Here is a 22062-nt window from a genome sequence, read left to right as displayed (position 1 = left end):
AAGTCATGTCAACATTTCATTGCAAGTTTGGAAAAATAATTTAGCAGTATTTTGTTAGTATTAGTTCACTATTTAATTATAAACCGAATTTTATCTAATTCAACAGGAAACCGCGTAGGTTTTCCCTTTACCGTTAACACTGGCAGTTTCAGTAACCGGTATGCCACAGAGCATGGTTCCAGTTACACACATTGACCATTTGCATTTCAGCCGCTCGTACTACAAGTTGTTTTTGTTTCAAGTTAACGGCCAAAAGAATTTAATTCTATTTTTTTTTGGATTAAGAAATGAAGATGTGGGCGGTTGTGTTTACAGTGCTTTACTTTGGAGCTAAAAATGTGAGTATTTATTAATATTTAAGCCTTTTATTTCTGTATGATAAGGATGTTGAGTATCGTGACTGAATTTATAGTTATTTTTTTGCATTTTTTCGCTGAGATCGATTTTTCTCGAGGTTTGTATCTAAGATTTTTTACTATATGTTTAATTGCAAATAATGAAAGGTTAATAGAAAATAGTTTATAAGTAATATTAGAGATTACGTTTTCTAATTGTAAGAAGATAAGAGTATTTATTTATTTTAATTTAGTTATCCCGTTTTTTTCTTAGTAGTTATCTGCTTTTAAGAGCAACTTTCAAATCTTTTTTAAATCTCGAATTTTTTAAGCTATGTTTCTGTCGCGCTGCGGTGGGCGGGAGTGCGTGCGTGCGATAAGGACAACTGCAGCTCGGACTAAAATTCCCACGCAAAAAACTCAAAAATCGAGGTTTCGCTCTCGACTGTTTCCTTCTCCAAAATGCAACCAATTATTATGAAATGTCGGAAACTGCAAGAGGAAGAAATAATCTATGGCGCTATGTTTTGATCTTTAGGATATTTGCTGTCATATTTGTATAATGCGCCTTTTTTTGTAGCCAATTCAATTGAGCCGTTTTTGAAATTTTGTAGGCGCTGTAAGTTTCTTCAAAATAAAATAATCCAAAAAAACTAAATAGCGGTACAGATATTGATGATATTGATCTTATTTGAAAAAATCATTGCTCTAGGTTAAAAATCCAGGGAGGAAACAGTCGAGAGCGTTAGTATGGCAAAATTGCAACTAATACAAATTCCTCTTAACGAATGTACCTATCATGATGTTGAAAATATGCAAATAGGATAGCCGGGACATAGCGCAAAAAAAGGTAGAATGACCTGGGGAGCTAGTCAAGTGACAATCGTCCCGAGACATCATTACTTTTCGTTTAGCGTTCGTCATCTTAACCGAACCTTAAGACCTTCGACTGGACATAAACGGTTTTGGACAGAGAAGCATGGCGGTCTTTGGTGTCGGAGGCCAAGATCCACTTCGGGTCACTGCGCCAAAGCAGTAAGTTCGTCATCTTGGCCACTGGATGGAACGCCTGGCTGATAGTCAGTACAAATATACTAATTCGTTAAAAAATGGACTCCTGTTAATTTAAATTTAATCTGCCTCGTAAAGCATTTCATGAAATGAAATGAAATGAAAAAATGAAATGAAATGAAATTTATTATTAATAACAGAGTTACATGTCACCACATTTTAAATATCACAATATTAATAATATTTATACACTAGTATATAAATTAATTACATTAGTTTCATACATTTTAATTGTAATAAATGCAAATCCGGGAACATGCATATTCTTGTGGTATGTATTTGGTTTAAATATTTATAGGTAAATCGAAGAAATCTTGATAATTATAGAATAATTCTTGCGACAACCAATTTTTTAGTCTGACTTTAAACGCCGCGATGGAAGTTGCATTTCTTATAGTGTCAGGCAGGTGGTTGTAAACGGGGGGGCGTAAAACGTACACGGACCGCTCTAACCTGGCAAGCCTGTGTGCTTCGGTGACCAGCCTATTATGGTGTCTATTATTGCGGGGGTTGTAATTGGTGTTAATGCCCCTGCAATTAAACATATCAAGGTTTTCGCGCATGAATCTTGCTATTTGGTTAATAAATAGGCAGGGTAAAGGCAGAATCTTGAGATCGCGGAAGATGTCTCGCGCCGGTGCATCCGCCTGATTATTTGAATGTCAACCATTAAAGAGGTGAAAATGAGGTTGACAGTTTTTAACGAATTCTACACGGACAAAAACATGAATTGAGCGAAAGCTAGTGTTGACATGTTGAACAATCTCCAAAAACTGTATCGACAAATATTATAAATAAATTCTATTTAGGTAAGAGAGGTATGGGCATTGTGAATGTCATCTCGCTTTGTGTGGTAGGGCACAGCCAGTGAATGTCATTCCAGTTCTAGAGCAGAGCCCAACTGGGGAAGAACCTCCACCTTACAGAAAACAGCAGCCAAATAACACTAGACCCTACTCATAGTGTTGTGTTCCTGTCGGTGAGTAAGGTTGCCAGAGCTCAACGAGGGGGGCGGGCGGGTTTAGGGTCGGCAACGCGCATGTAACTCCTCTGGAGTTGCAGGCGTACATAGGCTACGGAGACTGCTTACCATCAGGCGGGCCGTATGCTTGTTTGCCACCGACGTATTAAAAAAAAGGTATCAAATCTGCTCACGAAATTTCACAAGAAACAGTTGAGAATTGCGACTTGTAGAGGAGAACATCCGGACATCTCTGACAACCGGTTTGGCCTAGTGGGTAGTAGCACTGCCTATGAAGCCGATGGTCCCGGGTTCGCATACCGGTAAGGCCATTTATTTGTGTGATGAACATAGATATTTGTTGCTAAGTCATGGGTGTTCTGTATGTATATTAACGTATCTAATCTACCTATACGGTATAGCAATCTATCAGACTTATTATTATTATTATTATTATTTATTTGATACACTAGCAGCTCTTGGAGCTGATGCGTGTATATCGCAGCACGTGTGTTTATTTAGCACTTTTTAATGTTCTAAAATGTGTATCTAGTCTATTTTTGAAAGACTTATATAATGTATATTCTCATCTCTTTATTAATTTTATTTTTCTTTTCCTTTTGTAAGATTTCGATGTTTTCTGAAAGAGCTACGTATTTGTATGATTTGATATGACATATATATCTTTTTTATCAAGTTTCTACAAAGAAAAGTAGCTACTGTATGTAATTGCATGATTTCTATAGTAATCTAAATTTCTTATTTAATGCATGTTAATTATAACATGTAATGTTTTGAAAAGATGTGTCCCGCCGAGTTTCTTGCCGGTCCATATTGCGATACCCTCCTCCAATTGAGGGGGGATTTAAATCTTCTCGGGTCAGAGTCGTAGGGTTAGAGCCGGTGTAGCTTTATTTGACGTTCATAAGCGCATTGTAATATGCCTACTTGAATAATAAACTATCTTTATCTTTATCTTATCGTCGCCTAGTACCCATAGGTAAGTTTTGCTTAGTTTGGAGCTAGGTCGATCTGTGTATGATTGACCCCAAATATTTATTTATTCATACGAATACAATTTTGCCCAAGCTGAAACTAACGCTCGGTCAAATATATTAATGTCGAATTTTTGATTCTGAAGTAAACTTACTAGACTTTTAAATTAAAACTCTAAGATGAAAACTTTGCCTTAAAACTTGTGGTATCACGTTACGCTAAAAAAACGATTTTTAACGTCCTTTAAAAAAGTTATGCTCAAGGGTGAGTCAACTTTTTCTTGTCTCTTGTTGTCACAGTTACGGTCATATGGGTCACTCTTAAAACTTTGTTTTTATTAAAAAAACAATATTCATTTATTTCGTTAAATAGTACAACATAACACTGTCATGGTTGGAACAGCTACATTTTTATGGTAGTTATAAGCCCTTTCTATGATGAGTCATCTACTTACTATATCCTATGTATAAAATGTAGTACAATATTCCTTCTCACAATATGCTCCTAATATCGCCCGGCTAACAGGACAGAACAACACAAATAAAATAAATAAATTAAAACATTAATAACACAATTGCTGCAGTTTAACGTGTCGGCAAAGCGCATGCAACACCTCTGGAGTTGCTTACCATTAGACGGACCGTATGCTTGTTTGCCACCGACGTGTTGCAAAAATACTAAACCGCTAAAATAATGTTTTTTTTTATCATATGAATGTACAAGTGTACTATCACAGTCAAAGTTCAATTTGCAATCTAAATAAAATACACAGGTACAGATTTTTTCATGTGAATTTTTTTTAATTGATGTATTTATAAATATAACATATTCACACGTCAAACAGTTCAGTTAATCGATTTACATTATATATCACTTTATGTTAAGATAATTACATTTCATTTAGCAGAAATACACTTAGGTTAAGCTATTTTTAAAATAAGCCCAACTAAAAAGTAGGAGGTTACAACTGTGCGAGTGTTACACATTTTATCAAGGGAATTTAAAGCCAATTTTTACGCAGCACCCTTACAGGCAGGATACATTTTTTTTCAGTACTTGAGATTCAAATAAATAAAAAACGGGATAGATATCAGAGAGTATCAGTACAAGAGTCCTTAACTTTTATTGTAACCATAGAAATGACCTTTTTCTAAAATGTGTTTGACCCGTGCAAACAAAACTTTGCTGTTTATGACCGTGACTCTTTTTCATGGCAGCCGGGTAAAAAGTTGATCCACCCTAATGTATCTATAATGTATGTATATGATTACAGGAAAATACACTGTTTACTGTGAATTGCAGCTATAAATAAACATGAAACATTGCTAAAAGTTTGTGAACATTTTATCACTAACAGTGTTATGGGGACTCATTCAGACTTGTAAAATATGACATTACTTATCCATGATATGCCGCAATATCTATTTTTCTCAACGTGGTTTTGCTGTTAACAACTTGTACATATTAAACAGTCAATAAAAGTTTTTAATTATTTTGCAGGTCCATGCTGCACCTGAACCCAAAGATGACAAAGTTTTCAACGTTACAATGACCAGGGTGAAAGTCGGGTAAGCTAAATTATTATCTAGCTTTTAATCTATAATGCCAAGAGACAAAAGTCACAAAATGTAGGAAAGAAAACAACGAACTCAAAATAACAACAACAACAACAACAGCAACAACAACAACAATAGCTCAAAAATTACCCCACGGGAATTGTGCCCCGAGCGACGGTACCAGGGGGAGGAAACTAGAGCGTTCGAGCGTTGTCGACTCCGTTCAGCTCAGCATTGTTCTGAGCAAATTAGGGTCGGCAATACTTGACGACACTTTGCATGCACAACCACAGATAAGATAATTACATGAATTTTGAGAACCCTAAATAGCCGAAAAGGATAGTTCCATACATTAGAAAGGGACAACAAGATTCGGCCCTGAATCGCTGTCAAATTTGGGTTTTGTAGGAAGTTTCCTTTCTGTACAGTAGGGAGAATCAACTTTTTAGCGTCACTCGTTGCCATGGTTACGATTAGTTGTCCAGGGGACAAAAGTTCATTGAAATACTGATTTTATGGTACTTAAATGTATTAAACTTGCGTTTTTGTGGTCGTTATAACCAATGTCCATAATGGGCCCCCTACTAAGCATGTTAATAGAACCGCATACAACGTCTCTTCAAACAAACTGTGCCACTGACGCCACTGTTGTCCCTTGGACAACGGGACAGGATAACAAAACAAAAAAAGTTGATTCACCCAGTAGTACTATTATTTATGTGGCGGAACAGCGCGCAGCTTGACAACTTCAAATATTGTAATGGCACGCTAGGAGATTGACACATAGAATTTTATATTAGCCAATCAAATCTTTAATTGAATTGAATTGAACTATTTATTTCAGGTATTATACCCATATATGTAAATTAGTTACAAATTTTCTTTAAGACTATGTTAGTAACTTAGTATCCACAGTATAATTATTACATTAATTTTAAATAAATAATCAGTCACAAATAAATAAATTAATTAAAATTGTTATTAAATAATGAACTACTATAATATATAAATTAAATTAATATCACAATTAAAATCAAGTTCAAATGAAAATTAAAATCAGATTAAATAGACTATATAATTGTAAATAGTATTGTTTGCAGACGACACTTCACTTATTTTCAAAGTCAAACGACAGCAACAAGCTTACAATGATGTAAACGATGCTATTTCAAAAGTAGTAAATTGGTTCAATGTTAATAATTTATTGTTAAATGAGAATAAGACTAAATGTATTAAGTTTGTCACTAGTAATGTAAGGCATGTAAAAACAAGTGTCATTGTGAAGGATGAGGAATTGGAATTAGTTGATAGTACAGTTTTTCTTGGTATAACTTTAGATTCTAAACTCCAGTGGGGTCCCCATATTGCTACTCTTTCGAATAGACTGAGTTCTGCAGCTTTTGCAGTAAGCAAAATCCGTCAGTTAACTGATGTAAAAACAGCTCGATTAGTATATTTTAGTTACTTCCATAGCATTATGTCATATGGTATTTTACTGTGGGGTGGTGCTTCAGATATAAATACCATTTTTGTTCTGCAGAAGAGGGCTATTCGAGCAATATATAAAATGAACCATAGAGACTCACTGAGAGATAAATTTAAGGAAATTGACATCATGACAGTGCACTGTCAATACATTTATGAGAATATTCTGTATGTGCATATTTTAAGAAAAATTGTGACATTCATAATATTAATACTAGAAATAAACATAAGTTCGCCGTGCCCTTCACTCGGCTCCATAAAATTAAAAAATCATTCATGGGTAATTGTGTGAGATTTTATAATAAACTTCCAAACCATATTACTGAGTTACCAATTAATAAATTTAAGAATCATGTAAAGCGTAAACTTATTTCTAAAGCTTATTATACCACACAAGACTAGATGAATGATAAAACAACGTGGGATTAATTGTGATTCGAAATGATTAATTATTTATTATATTTGAATAATGATGATGAAATGGATATTCCAATGCATGTATTTCCTTTGTTGTTTTTACTATATTTGTTTGACATTTAGAATTTATTCTAGAAACAATCTAGACTAGTATTTTTTATACATTTTTTTTTGTATGACTATATTTTGTGAAAGTTTTAGTATTAAATTTGATCTATGAATTATATTCATTAGTATTATATATGGAATAATATTTACAACGTCAATAAATTGCTCTGATAATTAGATTAAGATAATTATATGTAATACTGTCTTACTATTCATAAGTGCTTGTTGCTAGGCCTACATGAATAAAGTATATTTGAATTGAATTGAATTGTCATCTTTCGACACATGATTATAACTTTTAGAACGCCATTTGACTTTGATCCTTATTTTTTTACTGATATGTCTTAAATTAGTTAAATATCATAAAGTGGCGCCATCTAATAGATCAAAGGCCAAAGGTATGGCAGCAAATTTTCAAGCGATGGCGCCATAAGCTTTATGTTGTTACCGGTATAAACAAATATTGGTCGTTACCTACGGTTTAGATTTAAATAAAACATGAACGACAAAGTTTGACCACAAAAACGTGATAATACTTACTGAGTCATATCACATATCGCACCACGTGTTCAGTTTTAACAAACACTACACTAAAAGTTCCTGGAAAATGAGTACTTACCGTAAAACTACCTAATTATTATAGTCCAATTTATATATGTGATATTTTATATTTGAGTTAATTTTTAAAATTAACTCAAATATCTTCGTGCAGCAGGGGTGGCTAATATTATTTCAATAGTAGATCAGATAGTTCTATGCCAAAATGCTATACATTTTTTAAACAATATACTTCCTTTTTTAGCAATAGAAAAAAGGTAAACCTTCTTGACATTTTTTTATTAAAAATTATTAAAAACGCTTTTAAAAAATATTTTATAGTATTTGATGAAAGGACAATTATTTAAATAATTATATATGATTTATAATTGTTACTTGCTGTGACTTATTTTTCAGAAATGTTTTATAATAAAAAAACACATCAAGATCACTTACCTCACCTTCTTTCTAATGCTGAAAAAAAAACGAACTATAAACGAGTATATAACCGCCCAACTATGGCCAAAAACACAAACATTTTCGTGCAGGGGACTATTATTTGAATAGGTATATTTTTGTTTCATGATAAATGTGCGTCAAATGAAATTTCGTGTGCGTCAAATGAAATTTCGTGTGCGTCAAATCAAATTTCGTGTGCGTCAAATCAAATTTCGTGTGCGTCAAATCAAATTTCGTGTGCGTGTGCGTGTGCGTGTGTATGTGCGCCGTACAGACCAAACGGCTGGACGGTTTTTGACTTATGGGTGGTAACATAAGCTAATTTTATAAATTGGCGCCTGCATATGAAAATAACCGGCCAAGAGCATGTCGGGCCACGCTCAGTGTAGGGTTCCGTAGTTACTCTTCCGTCACAATAAGCTAAACTGGAGCTTAAAGTATAGTAAATTGTTAACCAAGGGATGAAACGGTACTTTTCACCTGAGTTAAACAAATAGGCAAATTTGCATAATCAGTACCTAATTAAAATAAGTCTTTTTACTATGAAGGGAAAACTTTTTGCAATAACTCAAAAACAGCTAAACTGATCATATCCGCTATAGTTTTCATTTAATATCTTTCTTAAGCTCTACTTCCACGATTTTTTTCATATTTTTTGGACCTATGGTTCAAAAGTTAGAGGGGGGGGGACACATTTTTTTTTTCTTTCGGAGCAATTATCTCCGAATATATTCACTTTATCAAAAAATGTTTCTTGAAAACCCCTATTAGTTTTGAAAGACCTTTCCAACGATACCCCACACTCTAGGGCTGAAGCGAAAAAAAAAATTCACCCCCACTTTACCTGTAAGGGAGGTACCCTAAAAAAAATTTAATTTTTAGATTTTATTGTACGACTTTCTCGGCTTTATTGATTTATATATCCATGCCAAATTTCAGCTTTCTAGCACTAACGACCACGGAGCAAAGCCTCGGACAGACAGACAGACAGACAGACAGACAGACAGACAGACAGACAGACAGACAGACGGACATGGCGAAACTATAAGGGTTCCGTTTTATGCCATTTGGCTACGGAACCCTAAAAAGGTTTTTTTCTTTAGCTTTTTCCATAGCAATATGCGTATCAAATGAATGCTATAGTGAATAGACCATTTAAAAGATAAACGTAGCAGTCGGATTTTTTTATATTTAATGTCATTAACAGGGTAGGACATTAAATATGTGTACAAAATGCCTGTGTTATGTTAACGTCACCAATTATGGAACATTTAAGAGAAAATTTGGAGTATTTTTGATATTTCACTGACACTTGTGAAATTTCTACCGCTTTACGCTTTAAAAGTTGAATGTCCAATTCGTCCTTTATGTATTTAATGAAAGCTACTGCAATTGGTTTCAATATTATTAACCAATTAAAACTGTGTTTTTTTGCTCCAGTCATGGGATGTATGGCGCCATTCATTTTCAAACTAACAAATATGAATGAAAAATTAAACTGAAGCAGCTCTTTGACTCTTGTTTATGGTAAAATGTTCTCAGCGATTAAAAACTGATGGTAAATACTTGTTTTACAGGATTTGTCTATACCATCCCATTACTGGTGCCTGTTCCATTATAGGGGGGTTTACTATATAGTCGGGTTTTTGTTCTTATAAATAATTTACTTTGTTAGTGACATTCTTAAAATTTGTTAGGCAATTTTTATTAGTTAGCCTAATTTAGAGTACCACTGCTGGGCAAAGATGTCCCCTCCTTCCCTCCCTTCCCTAAAATGCTATGTATAATGCTTATTTAAATAAATCTTTTTCTTTTCAGGGTAATAAACATGGATGTGAACGCAGTTTGCAGAGCTGCTGGGTAAGTTTTTTTACCAATTTACTAAAAAACGGTGATTGAATGGACCGCTCCGAATTGCTGGTACATAGGTAGACCAAAAAATAAATTTTGGGACTCCTAATAGCAAAATGCCAATCGTTTTTTGAAAACGCCTACCGAAACTAGTATCGGTCTATAAAATAATAAATCATATAAAATCAAAACTAATTAGACAGAGACGCTTTCCGGATAGATCTTCGTACACTGCCTCACCCGTTAATATCTATATTTCCTGCGCATAATAATATTGCTGTATAGGTAAAAAACTTAAGTGAGTCACCTGTTGTATGTAGTTGTGACGTGTTCGAATAGACAATACATGTTTAAAAGACACACACAAACAAAAGAAATGTCTATTCGAACATGTCACAACTACATACAACAGTTGACTTACTTAAGTTTTTTACCTATACCCTCCATGATGCCGGTTGTCAATGTCACTGTGCGAGTTTGACAGCAATATAAGAAACAATAAGCGCGTTTAGGTACCTACCATAAGTCCTTTTACCAAACCAAAATTTATCATACACCGAACATGCTTATCGTGCGTGGTACGTCTTAAAACGTCGTCATTAGCAAAATCCCTCCTGCCAAAACACAAGAGGGGAAAGCCAGGGAAAAAAAAAGCGCGTAATAAGAAGGGAAGTTTGTGTACCTATCTCAATGCCTATTCGTGCATTTCATTGGCATAGCCATTACCTCAAACGGCTTTACAGGTATTTGACAGTCTGTTGATAACATCCCAATAATTGCGGGAATACATAATAATATTTCAACCTATATACGTCCAACTGGTCACAGGCCTCCTCTCATGCGCAAGAGGGCTTTGGGCTTTAGCCTTCACGCTGGCCCAGTCTGTGTTGGGAACTTCAAATACACCTTTGAAATTTTCGCGGATGTATGCAAGTTTCCTCGCGATGCTTTCCTTCACCGAAATATTTCGTACATCAGTTCCAATAAACGCATTGGTACTAGCCAGGATTATGTATCCGCGACCTCTAAATTGAAACTCGGATGTCAAATACACCTCGCCTACACTGCTGCCACAAATGAACCCAATTTTAACAGAACAACCGACTTTCTATACAACTATGTCACGTCCTGTCATTATTACGAGTATGTTTCCATGATACCTAACTAATACATGGAAATCGTGCCAAAGAAGAGGTATTGCCCTACATGAAATGAGGTAGTTCTGTTTTTTATACATGTTATTAGTGATGAAATAGTAATGGCAAATCCAAGTTTGCGACCTCGAGTGAGGGAACTTGTTATAACTCGCATCTCTTGTATATCTTTGATATACCACGCTTGTCTTCTGAATCCACAACACTTATTTCGCACCCAGCGTATGTGGTAGCATTTCTTCGTCAACCTGATCAGGCAAGTCGAAATCATCATCTGATGGTGGATTATCAATGAATGGTTTTTCAATGTCGGCACACATCTCCGGTCTGGTATATTCTCGCAGGATTGGCCATTGTTGTAGTTGCAAACAGCTGAGCATTTGAGTCCTGCTTCCCTGCAACCACAACTGCTGGTACAACCTTTTTTGCTGTTACAGTTAGTTAAAAATTCTGCAAACCTTTGAGACGCCGTAGAAACTATTTGGCTCACTAAGACTATATTGCAAATTTCATCTTCCTGGAAGTGTGCATAGTGACTTTTGCCATAATTTTACAATGATACCAAGTACTTTCGAGGTCGAAAACTTGCTATTTTATCACTACCAACATATTAAAAAAACAGAACTACCTCATTTGATGTTAGGTAAAATGTACCAATTCCATGGACTAAACTTATTAACCTTGGTATTTTTAGTCATTATAGATTGGTTTCATTTCAATAACAGGAAAAGCGCAGAATAAAATGGATGCCACGGTTATAATTAACATCAGCAATACAGAATGTTAGGTTACGAATCCAAAACCCATTATCCTTTAAAAATGATTTGTTCACGAAAAAAGTATGTTTAAACATAGACCATAAACATGAAAATTCCAAATATTTTAACTGAAAACTTTGTACCTACCTACCGAATAATATTAGAATATTTGTACCTCATGATCTTTCACTTCATACAAAAAACTTAAAATTTAATTCACTAAGTTAGTCAGCATTAAAAAGGCCACTTGAAATGTAAGAAAGTCATAGTATAAAAATGTTATTCATAAATTTGTTACAGATATGTGACTCGTGCCGAACTTGCGGCATACACCACCACTACTGAAGAAAGCGATCCGGAAACAGGAAACAAACCTACAAATACCACCGAACCTGATACAACAACTACGTCAGAAAAAGCTACTACTAATAAACCCAGGAGCACAATAACAACGACAAAACCCGACGCAACAACTACATCAGTAGAAGCTACTTCTAATGAACCTGGGACCACAATTATAACGACAGAACCCGATGCAATAAGTACGTCAGAAAAAGCTACTACTAATAAGCCCGGGAGTGCAATACCAACGACAGAATCCGATGCAACTACCACGTCAGAAAAAACTACTACTAATAAACCCGGGAGTACAATAAGAACAACAGAAGTCGATGCAACAACCACGTCAGAAAAAGCTACTACTAATGAACCCGGGAGTACAATAACAACGACAGAATCCGTTGCAACTACCACGTCAGAAAAAACTACTACTAATAAACCCGGGAGTACAATAACAACAACAGAAGTCGATGCAACAACCATGTCAGAAAAAGCTACTACTAATGAACCCGGGAGTACAATAACAACGACAGAATCCGATGCAACTACCACGTCAGAAAAAACTACTACTAATAAACCCGGGAGTACAATAACAACAACAGAAGTCGATGCAACAACCACGTCAGAAAAAGCTACTTCTAATGAACCCGGGAGTACAATAACAACGACAGAATCCGATGCAACTACCACGTCAGAAAAAACTACTACTAATAAACCCGGGAGTACAATAACAACAACAGAAGTCGATGCAACAACCACGTCAGAAAAAGCTACTTCTAATGAACCCGGGAGTACAATAACAACGACAGAATCCGATGCAACTACCACGTCAGAAAAAACTACTACTAATAAACCCGGGAGTACAATAACAACAACAGAAGTCGATGCAACAACCACGTCAGAAAAAGCTACTACTAATGAACCCGGGAGTACAATAACAACGACAGAATCCGATGCAACAACTACGTCAGAAAAAACTGCTTCTGGTATACCCGTTAACACAGGCTTTTCTCCCACAAAAGGTGGAGTTTCAACTACGCCAACTGTAGTGGACGGAACCTCTTCCGGAACTTTGACGACGGCAGAAGACACATTATCAACAACGGATTCAACTACATCTATTGTAGTCACATCTAAACCGGGAACTAAAACAAATAGTAATGGACCAACTACTTCACCGACCACTCTTACATCGATAGGACCCAAATCTACCATGCTTGCAGAACCAACTACGGATAACTCATTCGTGACTCCATCAACTACACTAAAGGAAGAAGCAATCACTCCAGATAAAACATCTAAGATAACAAAGCCGGGAGGACGCAAGCCGACTACAGTAACGGAATCTGTTTCAACTACCACGGAAGATAATAAAGGAACATCTGCTGATAAGCTTGGGTAAGTAGTTAATTACTGGATTAGGCTATTAGTAATTTATGTTCAACAAGAACATTGAAAGAAAGACAAAAGAAAGCATACGAGAGAAGTATAATGATCTCTTGGCTGGTCCAACAAGTTTCCATAATGAGAACTTTTGGGCCAGGCTTGGTGCAGGATGGATGGTTTGCGTTCGTATTAATTCATAATAGGGTCATGACGATGTTTGCGCGGATTACTTTGTCCAATGACGAAACATGTGGCGGATTACCTTTTCGTTTGATTCAGTGAAAGTTAAAATATTCGTTATTTAAACATTGTTTTCGAATTATTAATACATATAGCATCCCTAAACCGAAACAAGTAATGAAAATAGGCGAATTTAGGGGATTATAATAGCGACTGGTTTTCGTATCTATAATAGTGGCCGTTACATTTAACAATAACATAGGTGGAAATTAACCTGATTCTAAATTATAAGTCATCATTGGGTTACACATTGGGTTAATTGATTTAGACTTTTAGTATGAACTTAGTATATGACATATGTGGTATGGACGCTAAGAAAACGACATTTGCATGGCAGTAAACAGGCATTTGTAAGGCGGTGTCGGTTTTTGTATGGCACCTTTTTGATATTTGTAAGGCAGTACTGACATTTATATGCCACTTTAGCCATTATTATGGTCAAAATAGCCGTACAATAAACGTAATATTTTGGCCCATAGTAAATATTTTATCCTATTCTCCCTAACTTGCATCTTTCTTAGCTATTTACTTCAAATTATGATCAGTAATGATAAGCCATACGATGAAAAATAAATCTAAACGAATTTTATAAAACATTGTTTGGAATCGTCATTTTCATTGTCATGTTTGGTTTAACTTTAATGTTTGTCTTTTGCAGAATTGACGATGGGCGGAAAATAAATTATAGTGTCTACGGATACCTGGCACTGTCTCTCCTGTTAGCTGCTATTATCATCTGGATCAGCTATATGATATACACTAGGCATCAAGCCAACAGTTATGGTAAGTATTTGGTAAACCTTTCATCTAAATCGCGAAAGTTTGTACATAAAACATCATTAACTTGGCATACCTTACAATTGAGTGTAACTTTGGCCCACATAGGCATCACATATAGGTCTAATACAAAACAAAATGACGATGTTGCATAATTACAATATTATTATAAAGCCTCAGTTTTTACTAAATGCCAAAGTTACCCTCTAGGGCCAAATTAATGCTATCTTACGGTACTTGAAGGTAATGATCAGTATTTTAACCCTGTCCAAAAATATTCTAATATCGGTCTTATTCATGGATATATTCGAAGTGTTACATTTAGTTGATTTATCACCTCAGAAAAAAAATATTGAGTACAGTCTTACACAGATCGACCTAGCCCCAAACTAAGCAAAGGTTGAACTATACTAATATACATAGAAAACACCCATGACTCAAGAACAAATATCTTTTTTCATCACACAAACCTTACCGGTATTCGATCACTAATGAAAAATCTAGTAAAAATATAAATATTTATAATCGTCCCTCAAAAAGTCCGATTTGCAGTGCAATTAGTTTGTTTTTGATGAGCAATCAGTTTTTAGATTAGGTTAGTATTTATTTTCTCACCGTTTTAATGGTACCCGTACCGCCCCAACATATACAGCGTGTTTTTTTTGATTTGCGTTAATTTCGAGGGTGCATTCCTGAGCTTAAATTAAGTAACTTTCTCAAAGACACCGATATTCTAATTAACTCCATTTCGGAGATAATCAATCATTAATTTTTATCTTATAAGGCCCTTACGAGCGTGTACACTTGCCTTAGGGCCTGTTTACATATTGATTAGTGTTTAGTGCGAGTTCATACATTTGCTACTAAACGTAAGTACTATCTCGGACGATCGACGTTCGAAATGACATTGATATGTCACAGTTTTCAATTGTTTGGTTGAGTTAAATGTAATGCCCGTATTACAACAACGCTATATGCAGCATTTAGTCACTTTTTATAAAAATAAAAATAGTAAAAAAAAACAAAAAATATTTTTTTTTTTGAAAATTAACTATGCCATTTAGTTTCTTTAAACGTACTAACCGATACCCCGAAGTTAACGAAATTCAATAAAAACACGGTGTATAAAAGCAATTGAAAACACACATTTCATTGTATATCGTGTGCTCGCGCAACAAATTCCAGGTTTAAGCAGAAGAACGATTCTAATTGAACCATTTATTCTGGTTTTGAACTGGTTTTGATTCGACCTTGACGATCGTCTCGGTGATTGAAGCGCATCTCACGCACGACTTTCACTTCTAGATCGCGGGCCTGCTGGCCTGGCATATTTCGTTAGTCATCGCCTCCCGGCTGATACTTTGTCGTTGATGTTGTTGTATTTGTTGTTGATGCTGTTTTAAACTAAAAAAAACCGTCAGCCGGGTCTATCGCGGTGGAATGACCGTCAGCTGTAAAATGAACATGTAAAAAATATGCGCCTTACAACTTTATGTGCGGCAAAGTATGCGTAATGTGTAAATTGCGTAATCCGTTGATGGATTTTCAGGCATTCACGCCTGATGAAATGCTACATGCAAAGTTTCATGATTTATTATTGCTATTATAAAAGGTAAAGCGCTTATTTTTTACCTGTTCATGCGACCAGCTGATGTTCTTACCACCGCGATATAACCGGCTGACGATTTTTTTTAACTAACAACAGCATCTGAATTATCATTTGACAACGTATCAAACGGGAGGCGATGATTTTTTTTGTTTTACGTGTTTCGGTGGCTGCCATTTCTCAACCCAACGGAGCGGCAGCTGACGTCCACGAGGGTTCATCATACCTAGCCGTTAATCACTACACGAGTTTTCAGCTGGGAGGCGATTGGTCATGGAAATTGTTCCTGGCTCGCGCTCTATTCATTTTGCGCCAATCAGCGTAAGCGATCACAAGATTTAAAACCGTGATAAGTTGTTAAATCTCAGAATCTCAGAACAACTCCATTCAGTATATCAATTGTATCAAGCTTAATGTTACAATGTTGTGTTTGTCTGTAATTGGGTACTTGACACATGTTGAATATTATAACAAAATTTAGTTAAATGGATAGAAAATGACCCATCCATTATAAAATAAACCGGCCAAGAGCATGTCGGGCCACGCTCAGTGTAGGGTTCCGTAGTTACTCTTCCGTCACAATAAGCTAAACTGGAGCTTAAAGTATAGTAAATTGAAACGATGACAACAAGGGATGAAACGGTACCTTTCACCCGAGTTAAACAAATAGGCAAATTTGCATAATCAGTACCTAATTAAAGTAAGTCTTTTTACTATGAAGGGGAAACTTTTTGCGATAACTCAAAAACAGGTAAACTGATCATATCCGCTATAGTTTTCATTTAATGTCTTTCTTAAGCTCTACTTCCAAGATTTTTTTCATATTTTTTGAACCTATGGTTCAAAAGTTAGAGGGGGGGGACACATTTTTTTTTTCTTTCGGAGCAATTATCTCCGAATATATTCACTTTATCAAGAAATGTTTGTTGAAGACCCCTATTAGTTTTGAAAGACCTTTCCAACGATATCCCACACTGTAGGGTTGAATCAAAAAAAAATGTTCACCCCCACTTTACGTGTAGGGGAGGTACCCTAAAAAAAATTAAATTTTTAGATTTTATTGTACGACTTTGTCGGCTTTATTGATTTATATATCCATGCCAAATTTCAGCTTTCTAGCACTAACGACCACGGAGCAAAGCCTCGGACAGACAGACAGACAGACAGACAGACGGACATGGCGAAACTATAAGGGTTCCGTTTTATGCCATTTGGCTACGGAACCCTAAAAAGTGGATTTAAAAAAATTATATTGAGATTATATAAAAATACAAGGCTCCAAAGTCTCAAAAAAACTTTTTTTTTATCTTTCATAAATAGAAAAAAATGGTACCATTCGATTCTTTACATTTTATAGAAAAAAAAAATTGTATGTACATAAACGCAATATTTCAGGGTCAAAATGGCAATATCCTTGATCTTCCATACATTTAGGACAGACTTATGTGATGTGACGTCACAGCACATTATACTTTTGTTAGAGGCTTTTCAATCGTCGAGTGCGAGCGTCAGACTTTAACTCTCATTTCTGACCTTTGTGTTGCTTAAATTCCATGAGTCCTATATAGACATTTGATCCTCAGGAAAATCAAGATCGTTTGACATTATTTACAAAAAACTGTCAAGTAGCCAATTGGTTATGCATTTAGCTTAAGTCTTTAGATAAATCTTCTACTCCGAACGAATGTCATGATGTAACAACTGTTGGCAAACCACATAAATAAATAAAATAAAAAATCTGAATCCAGTTTTACAATGGCTGTTGTACGTGGTGAGGTTATATACACATTTATTTTTGTACTCTTTGACTGACTGAACTATGATTTCGTATACCAAACTAGGTACCTATAATTGCGTACTTTTCATGTATGGGCTCCCAGCTCTACTATAATATTCATAAGCAAACGCTGACGTCAACTATAATGAAATTGATCAATCACGTGGCGCCACGGTGTAGTGGAAAAGAAACCAACGCCCGACTATTTCATGAGTAATATGCATATATTATGCACGCTTCTATGTCTTTCGGACAATTGAGCTACTTACCTAGTTTTCTATAATTATTTAGGTTCTATAGTTAGTGATATAATCAAGCTTTTTAATCTCTTCCCTTTATTAGGCCACTCAGCAAACTTCGTTGCCTAAACACGGTAGTCGTCTAAAAAGCTCTTTATTGTATAAAATACTAGTTGCTAATAATAATACCAATAATTAACCTTTTCATCGCTTTTCCACACGTGTCAAGAAATGCCATGGACGCCAAAAAGTTAACTGGTGAAGAGCGAATATGAAGCTTAACTGACAGTAGGAAAGTCGCTTTGACAACGTCCGCCATAGCCTTTTTAATGGTCATTGGCGTCGCGGGCACGACAGACGATGACCGTTTTAGTGGTTTTTGGCGTTGAAAAGGTTAATATTATAATTATACCAATGACTTTTTTTTCAGTTCTACCACCGCCTGCCCCAGAGGCTACGCCACTCAACCACATCACGACTGCTGCGTAGTTCCTAGTTAGGAAGGAGTTTAAAGAATTATAAGATAAAAGCCAGTTTGAGATACCCTGATACAAACATCAAGGGTATTATAAAGTAAGATGGCCCCTGTTTAACCAACTTGACAATTGACACTGACAATATCTTGTTCATTTCTGGGTAATTTCTGGGTTGGTAAGTAACGACAACGAATATTTATTGTCAGGAGCAATTTTCGGATAATTTGTTAATGTAAGTCCACAATTTTTAGAGTGGTGAAACAGGGGCCTACCGGCTAGATCATACTAATAGATATAAGGTGATTAATGATTATGTATAGCTTAGCAATTATTTAAAACGAGGTGTTTACCATACATACTCAGAAAAATACGTGTTCTAAAATGGTATATTTGTAGTTGTTTTAGTGTCATTCATTCATTCATAGTCGGTGCAGTAAACTCCGCTTAGGAAGATAACTAGTAGGACACGTCAAAAACGCGTAAATGAAAATGTGTATGACAAGAAAGGCAGGCGAAAGTATGAAATGGCGTGTAATTCAAGAAATCGAATTAAACGGATTCTACTGTCAGTTTTTGAATAATGTAGTTTGTAGAGAAGATTCCCGCGAACATATATTATATTTTATTAGCACATAGATCGACACAAATATGGTTTTTTTTAGTCTAAATTCGTGATAAGGATTATTTTTAAATTAACAATTTTTTTTAAGTAACTTAAAATAATAGATCGGTGCCACAGAATTAGAAGTGTAACCAAAATCATTTTTTAAGTTAATCTAAGGGATGTCTAAAATATGTAAGTATATGTATTATAAGTTGGTAATCATAAAGGATAAATATATTTACAAATTGAAATGATTTCGTCAAGTTATCGAAATAAACGGAAATCGAGCACGATAACATTTAATGAACAGAATGATTAGGTATGTTTATTATAGTTATCAGAACTAATTTAAACTATCAAGCTGCAATTGAAATATGTATACGATATTCGAGTGACCTATAGCAAAGTTCTTTGTTTAGAGCAGTTTTTGCAAGTTTATTCCCGAGAAGATTTTTGTTTTTAAATTGACCCGTGAAAAAGTTCTTTTGCTTAGAGTAGTATCTACAAGTTTTTATCCAAATACGGGAATGATTTTGATTTAAAAAGTAGTCTGTGCATGTAGGAATATTTGCGTCAAAACTACTGAGCCGGTTTTGGTGTATATTATATAAATTAATTTGTTTTTAAAACTCGGGTCACATGGTAGTCCATGACGTCCGAGTCCGTGAAGACTCGACTTAAACGTGAAAACCGCTAAAATTAAAAGAATAAAATAGTAATTCGATTTTAACTAGTGATTTATTCATATAGCTAATGTGCATATTTTATGATTCATTTTTCAAATAGCATTTGTTGTCTCAAATGGTGAAATGTCATCTAAATGTTATGTAACTTATGCCTAATGAATGTTACTAAATTTATTGTGAGTATAAATGGAACTAGAAAATAAACTTTTTGAAGGTTAAAAACACGGTATCTACATACTGCTAATACTGCATACTGCTTCACTAAAAGAAATGGTTTGCATAACTGTAACAAAATTTTGGTTACTGTTTACACAAAAATTGGGACTTGCGAACTATGTGTTATATGTTACAAAACCGTGTTTAGCTATCAGTGTTCAGGTACTGGGTATACACTACAAAATAAGTTTGTAAATTTATGCAAAGTTTATTTTCTTATAACCGTAGTTTAGTTATTTAGTAAAGTTACAAAACCAGTTCGGCTATCTATTTTTTTCAGTGTTCCCACATGAAAAAACACATTCAGCTATAATATTAAGTATGTTTGTAGCTGTTTGTTATTTAATGTATTTCCAATAATTTTATTTTTATATTTTAATTGTATTTTGTAATGTGTCATAGGTTGTGCTATACATGAAATATTTTTTGTTATAATTGATAAGAATGATAATTATTGACATTTATTCGTGACAGTCACAAACATACGAACATGTACAGGCAACAAAAGCAGAAAAAGTGGCTGTGACATAATCGGACAGACAGACGGACATGACGAATCTATAAGGGTTCCGTTTTTTGCCATTTGGCTACGGAACCCTAAAAACAGAACATTAAGACAAGTGCGCATCACAAAATGGACCCAACTCAGCATAATGCCAGCTATGAAGCCAGCGCTGGTCTTTCGTAGGACCCATTCGGTGATGCCACGACAGATAACACATATAGTACGCTAAAACATTACAAAAAAAATCCAAGAAAAAGATCATATACTTACTACTAGAGAAATGATATAAAACACATGAAGACAACAATAATTGTATTTTATTTAAGTACGTTTAGGGCATGTTTCACAATGTCCAAGTAAAGTCCTGAATAAGCTACTTGCCACTTATCTGACGAATAAGGTCATCCTTGGCGTTTGACAATCTTCAAATAAGCTTAACTGGTAGATAAAGTGCTAAATTTGCAGAAAAAATATCTGTTAGTTAATTTATTTGTTATTTGCTACCCAATTCTTTACTTGGATATTGTGAAACAGGCCCTTAGGGTACTAAATACCTAAATTATTAAGTATAGTGAACAGTACCCCTAGTGTAAATTTGATCGACATCATAACGTGACGAACGCGTTTGCGTTAAGTCTCATTTTGTATAGGATTTTGAATTTCCAAAACGTCCCGCTTGGCGCGCTCTTTCTAAATCACATACAAAATGAGACTAAACGCAAACGCGTACGTCACGTTTCGAAATCGAATTTATTTACACTAGGGGTACAAGTCCCTAGTGTAAAATTCGATAGCGAAACGTGACGTACCCGTTTGCGTTAAGTCTCATTTTGTATGTTATTTTGAGTTTCTAAAACTTTCCGCTTGGCGCGCTATTTCTAAATTCCATACAAAGTGAGACTTAACGCAAACGTCAAGTCACGCTATTGAATAAATTTACACTAGGGGTTCAGTACGAAATAATTAAAACGGAAAATTTCATCATTGTAATTCTTCGTAGCCATTGGTTTGTGATTACACCATATTTACTAAAAATAATAATTATGCATCCAGTTTGACCGTATCTAAATGTATTTAATATGGGTAAATACGGGGAAACACAATATTATTTATTATTAGGGAAAACACAAAAACGATAGGTACCTTGGTAAACAAAGTGATATTAAAATTAAAACTGTTATTATTATATATATTATCCAAACTATTAGAAGTATTAGAATAAATTAAAATTATTTTCAGAAAATATTTTAATTTGTTTTTATTTCATTTCATTCATATATAAATTATAAACTGAAATAAATGACTAAGAAAAGAAAAAAAGCGGCCCAGTGCGAGTCGGACTCGCCTATGAAGGGTTCCGTACCATTTATGACGTATTAAAAAAAACTATTAACTAGATCTCGTTCAAACCAATTTTCGGTGGAAGTTTGAATGGTAATGTACATCATATATTTTTTTAGGTTTATCATTCTGTTATTTTAGAAGTAACAGGGGGAGGGGGGGGCACACATTTTACCACTTTG

General features: G+C 34.9%; 1 protein-coding gene across 1 annotated transcript; it reads left to right on the top strand.

Annotated features, from left to right (window-relative positions):
• Window positions 1-252: 252 nt before the first annotated feature.
• LOC133520830 (mucin-2-like) lies at window positions 253-21782 on the top strand. Its single transcript, XM_061855509.1, has 6 exons — window positions 253-338; window positions 4864-4931; window positions 9744-9785; window positions 11989-13425; window positions 14312-14436; window positions 18483-21782. The coding sequence occupies exons 1-6, from the start codon at window positions 288-290 to the stop codon at window positions 18539-18541; spliced, it is 1782 nt and encodes a 593-aa protein (XP_061711493.1). The 5' UTR covers window positions 253-287; the 3' UTR covers window positions 18542-21782.
• The last annotated feature ends 280 nt before the right edge of the window (window positions 21783-22062 follow it).

This window comes from Cydia pomonella, chromosome 8 (assembly GCF_033807575.1).
Source record: "Cydia pomonella isolate Wapato2018A chromosome 8, ilCydPomo1, whole genome shotgun sequence".
Classification (NCBI taxonomy): Eukaryota; Metazoa; Arthropoda; class Insecta; order Lepidoptera; family Tortricidae; genus Cydia; species Cydia pomonella.
This window is presented reverse-complemented; position numbering and strand designations above follow the sequence as displayed.

Bases quoted from the DNA above. Each gene is read 5' to 3' on its own strand.
- LOC133520830 (XM_061855509.1), top strand. From the start codon at position 288: ATGAAGATGTGGGCGGTTGTGTTTACAGTGCTTTACTTTGGAGCTAAA. The intron at 339-4,863 runs GTGAGTATTTAT...ATTATTTTGCAG, and splicing joins TTTACTTTGGAGCTAAAAAT to GTCCATGCTGCACCTGAACC. The intron at 9,786-11,988 runs GTAAGTTTTTTT...AATTTGTTACAG, and splicing joins GCAGTTTGCAGAGCTGCTGG to ATATGTGACTCGTGCCGAAC.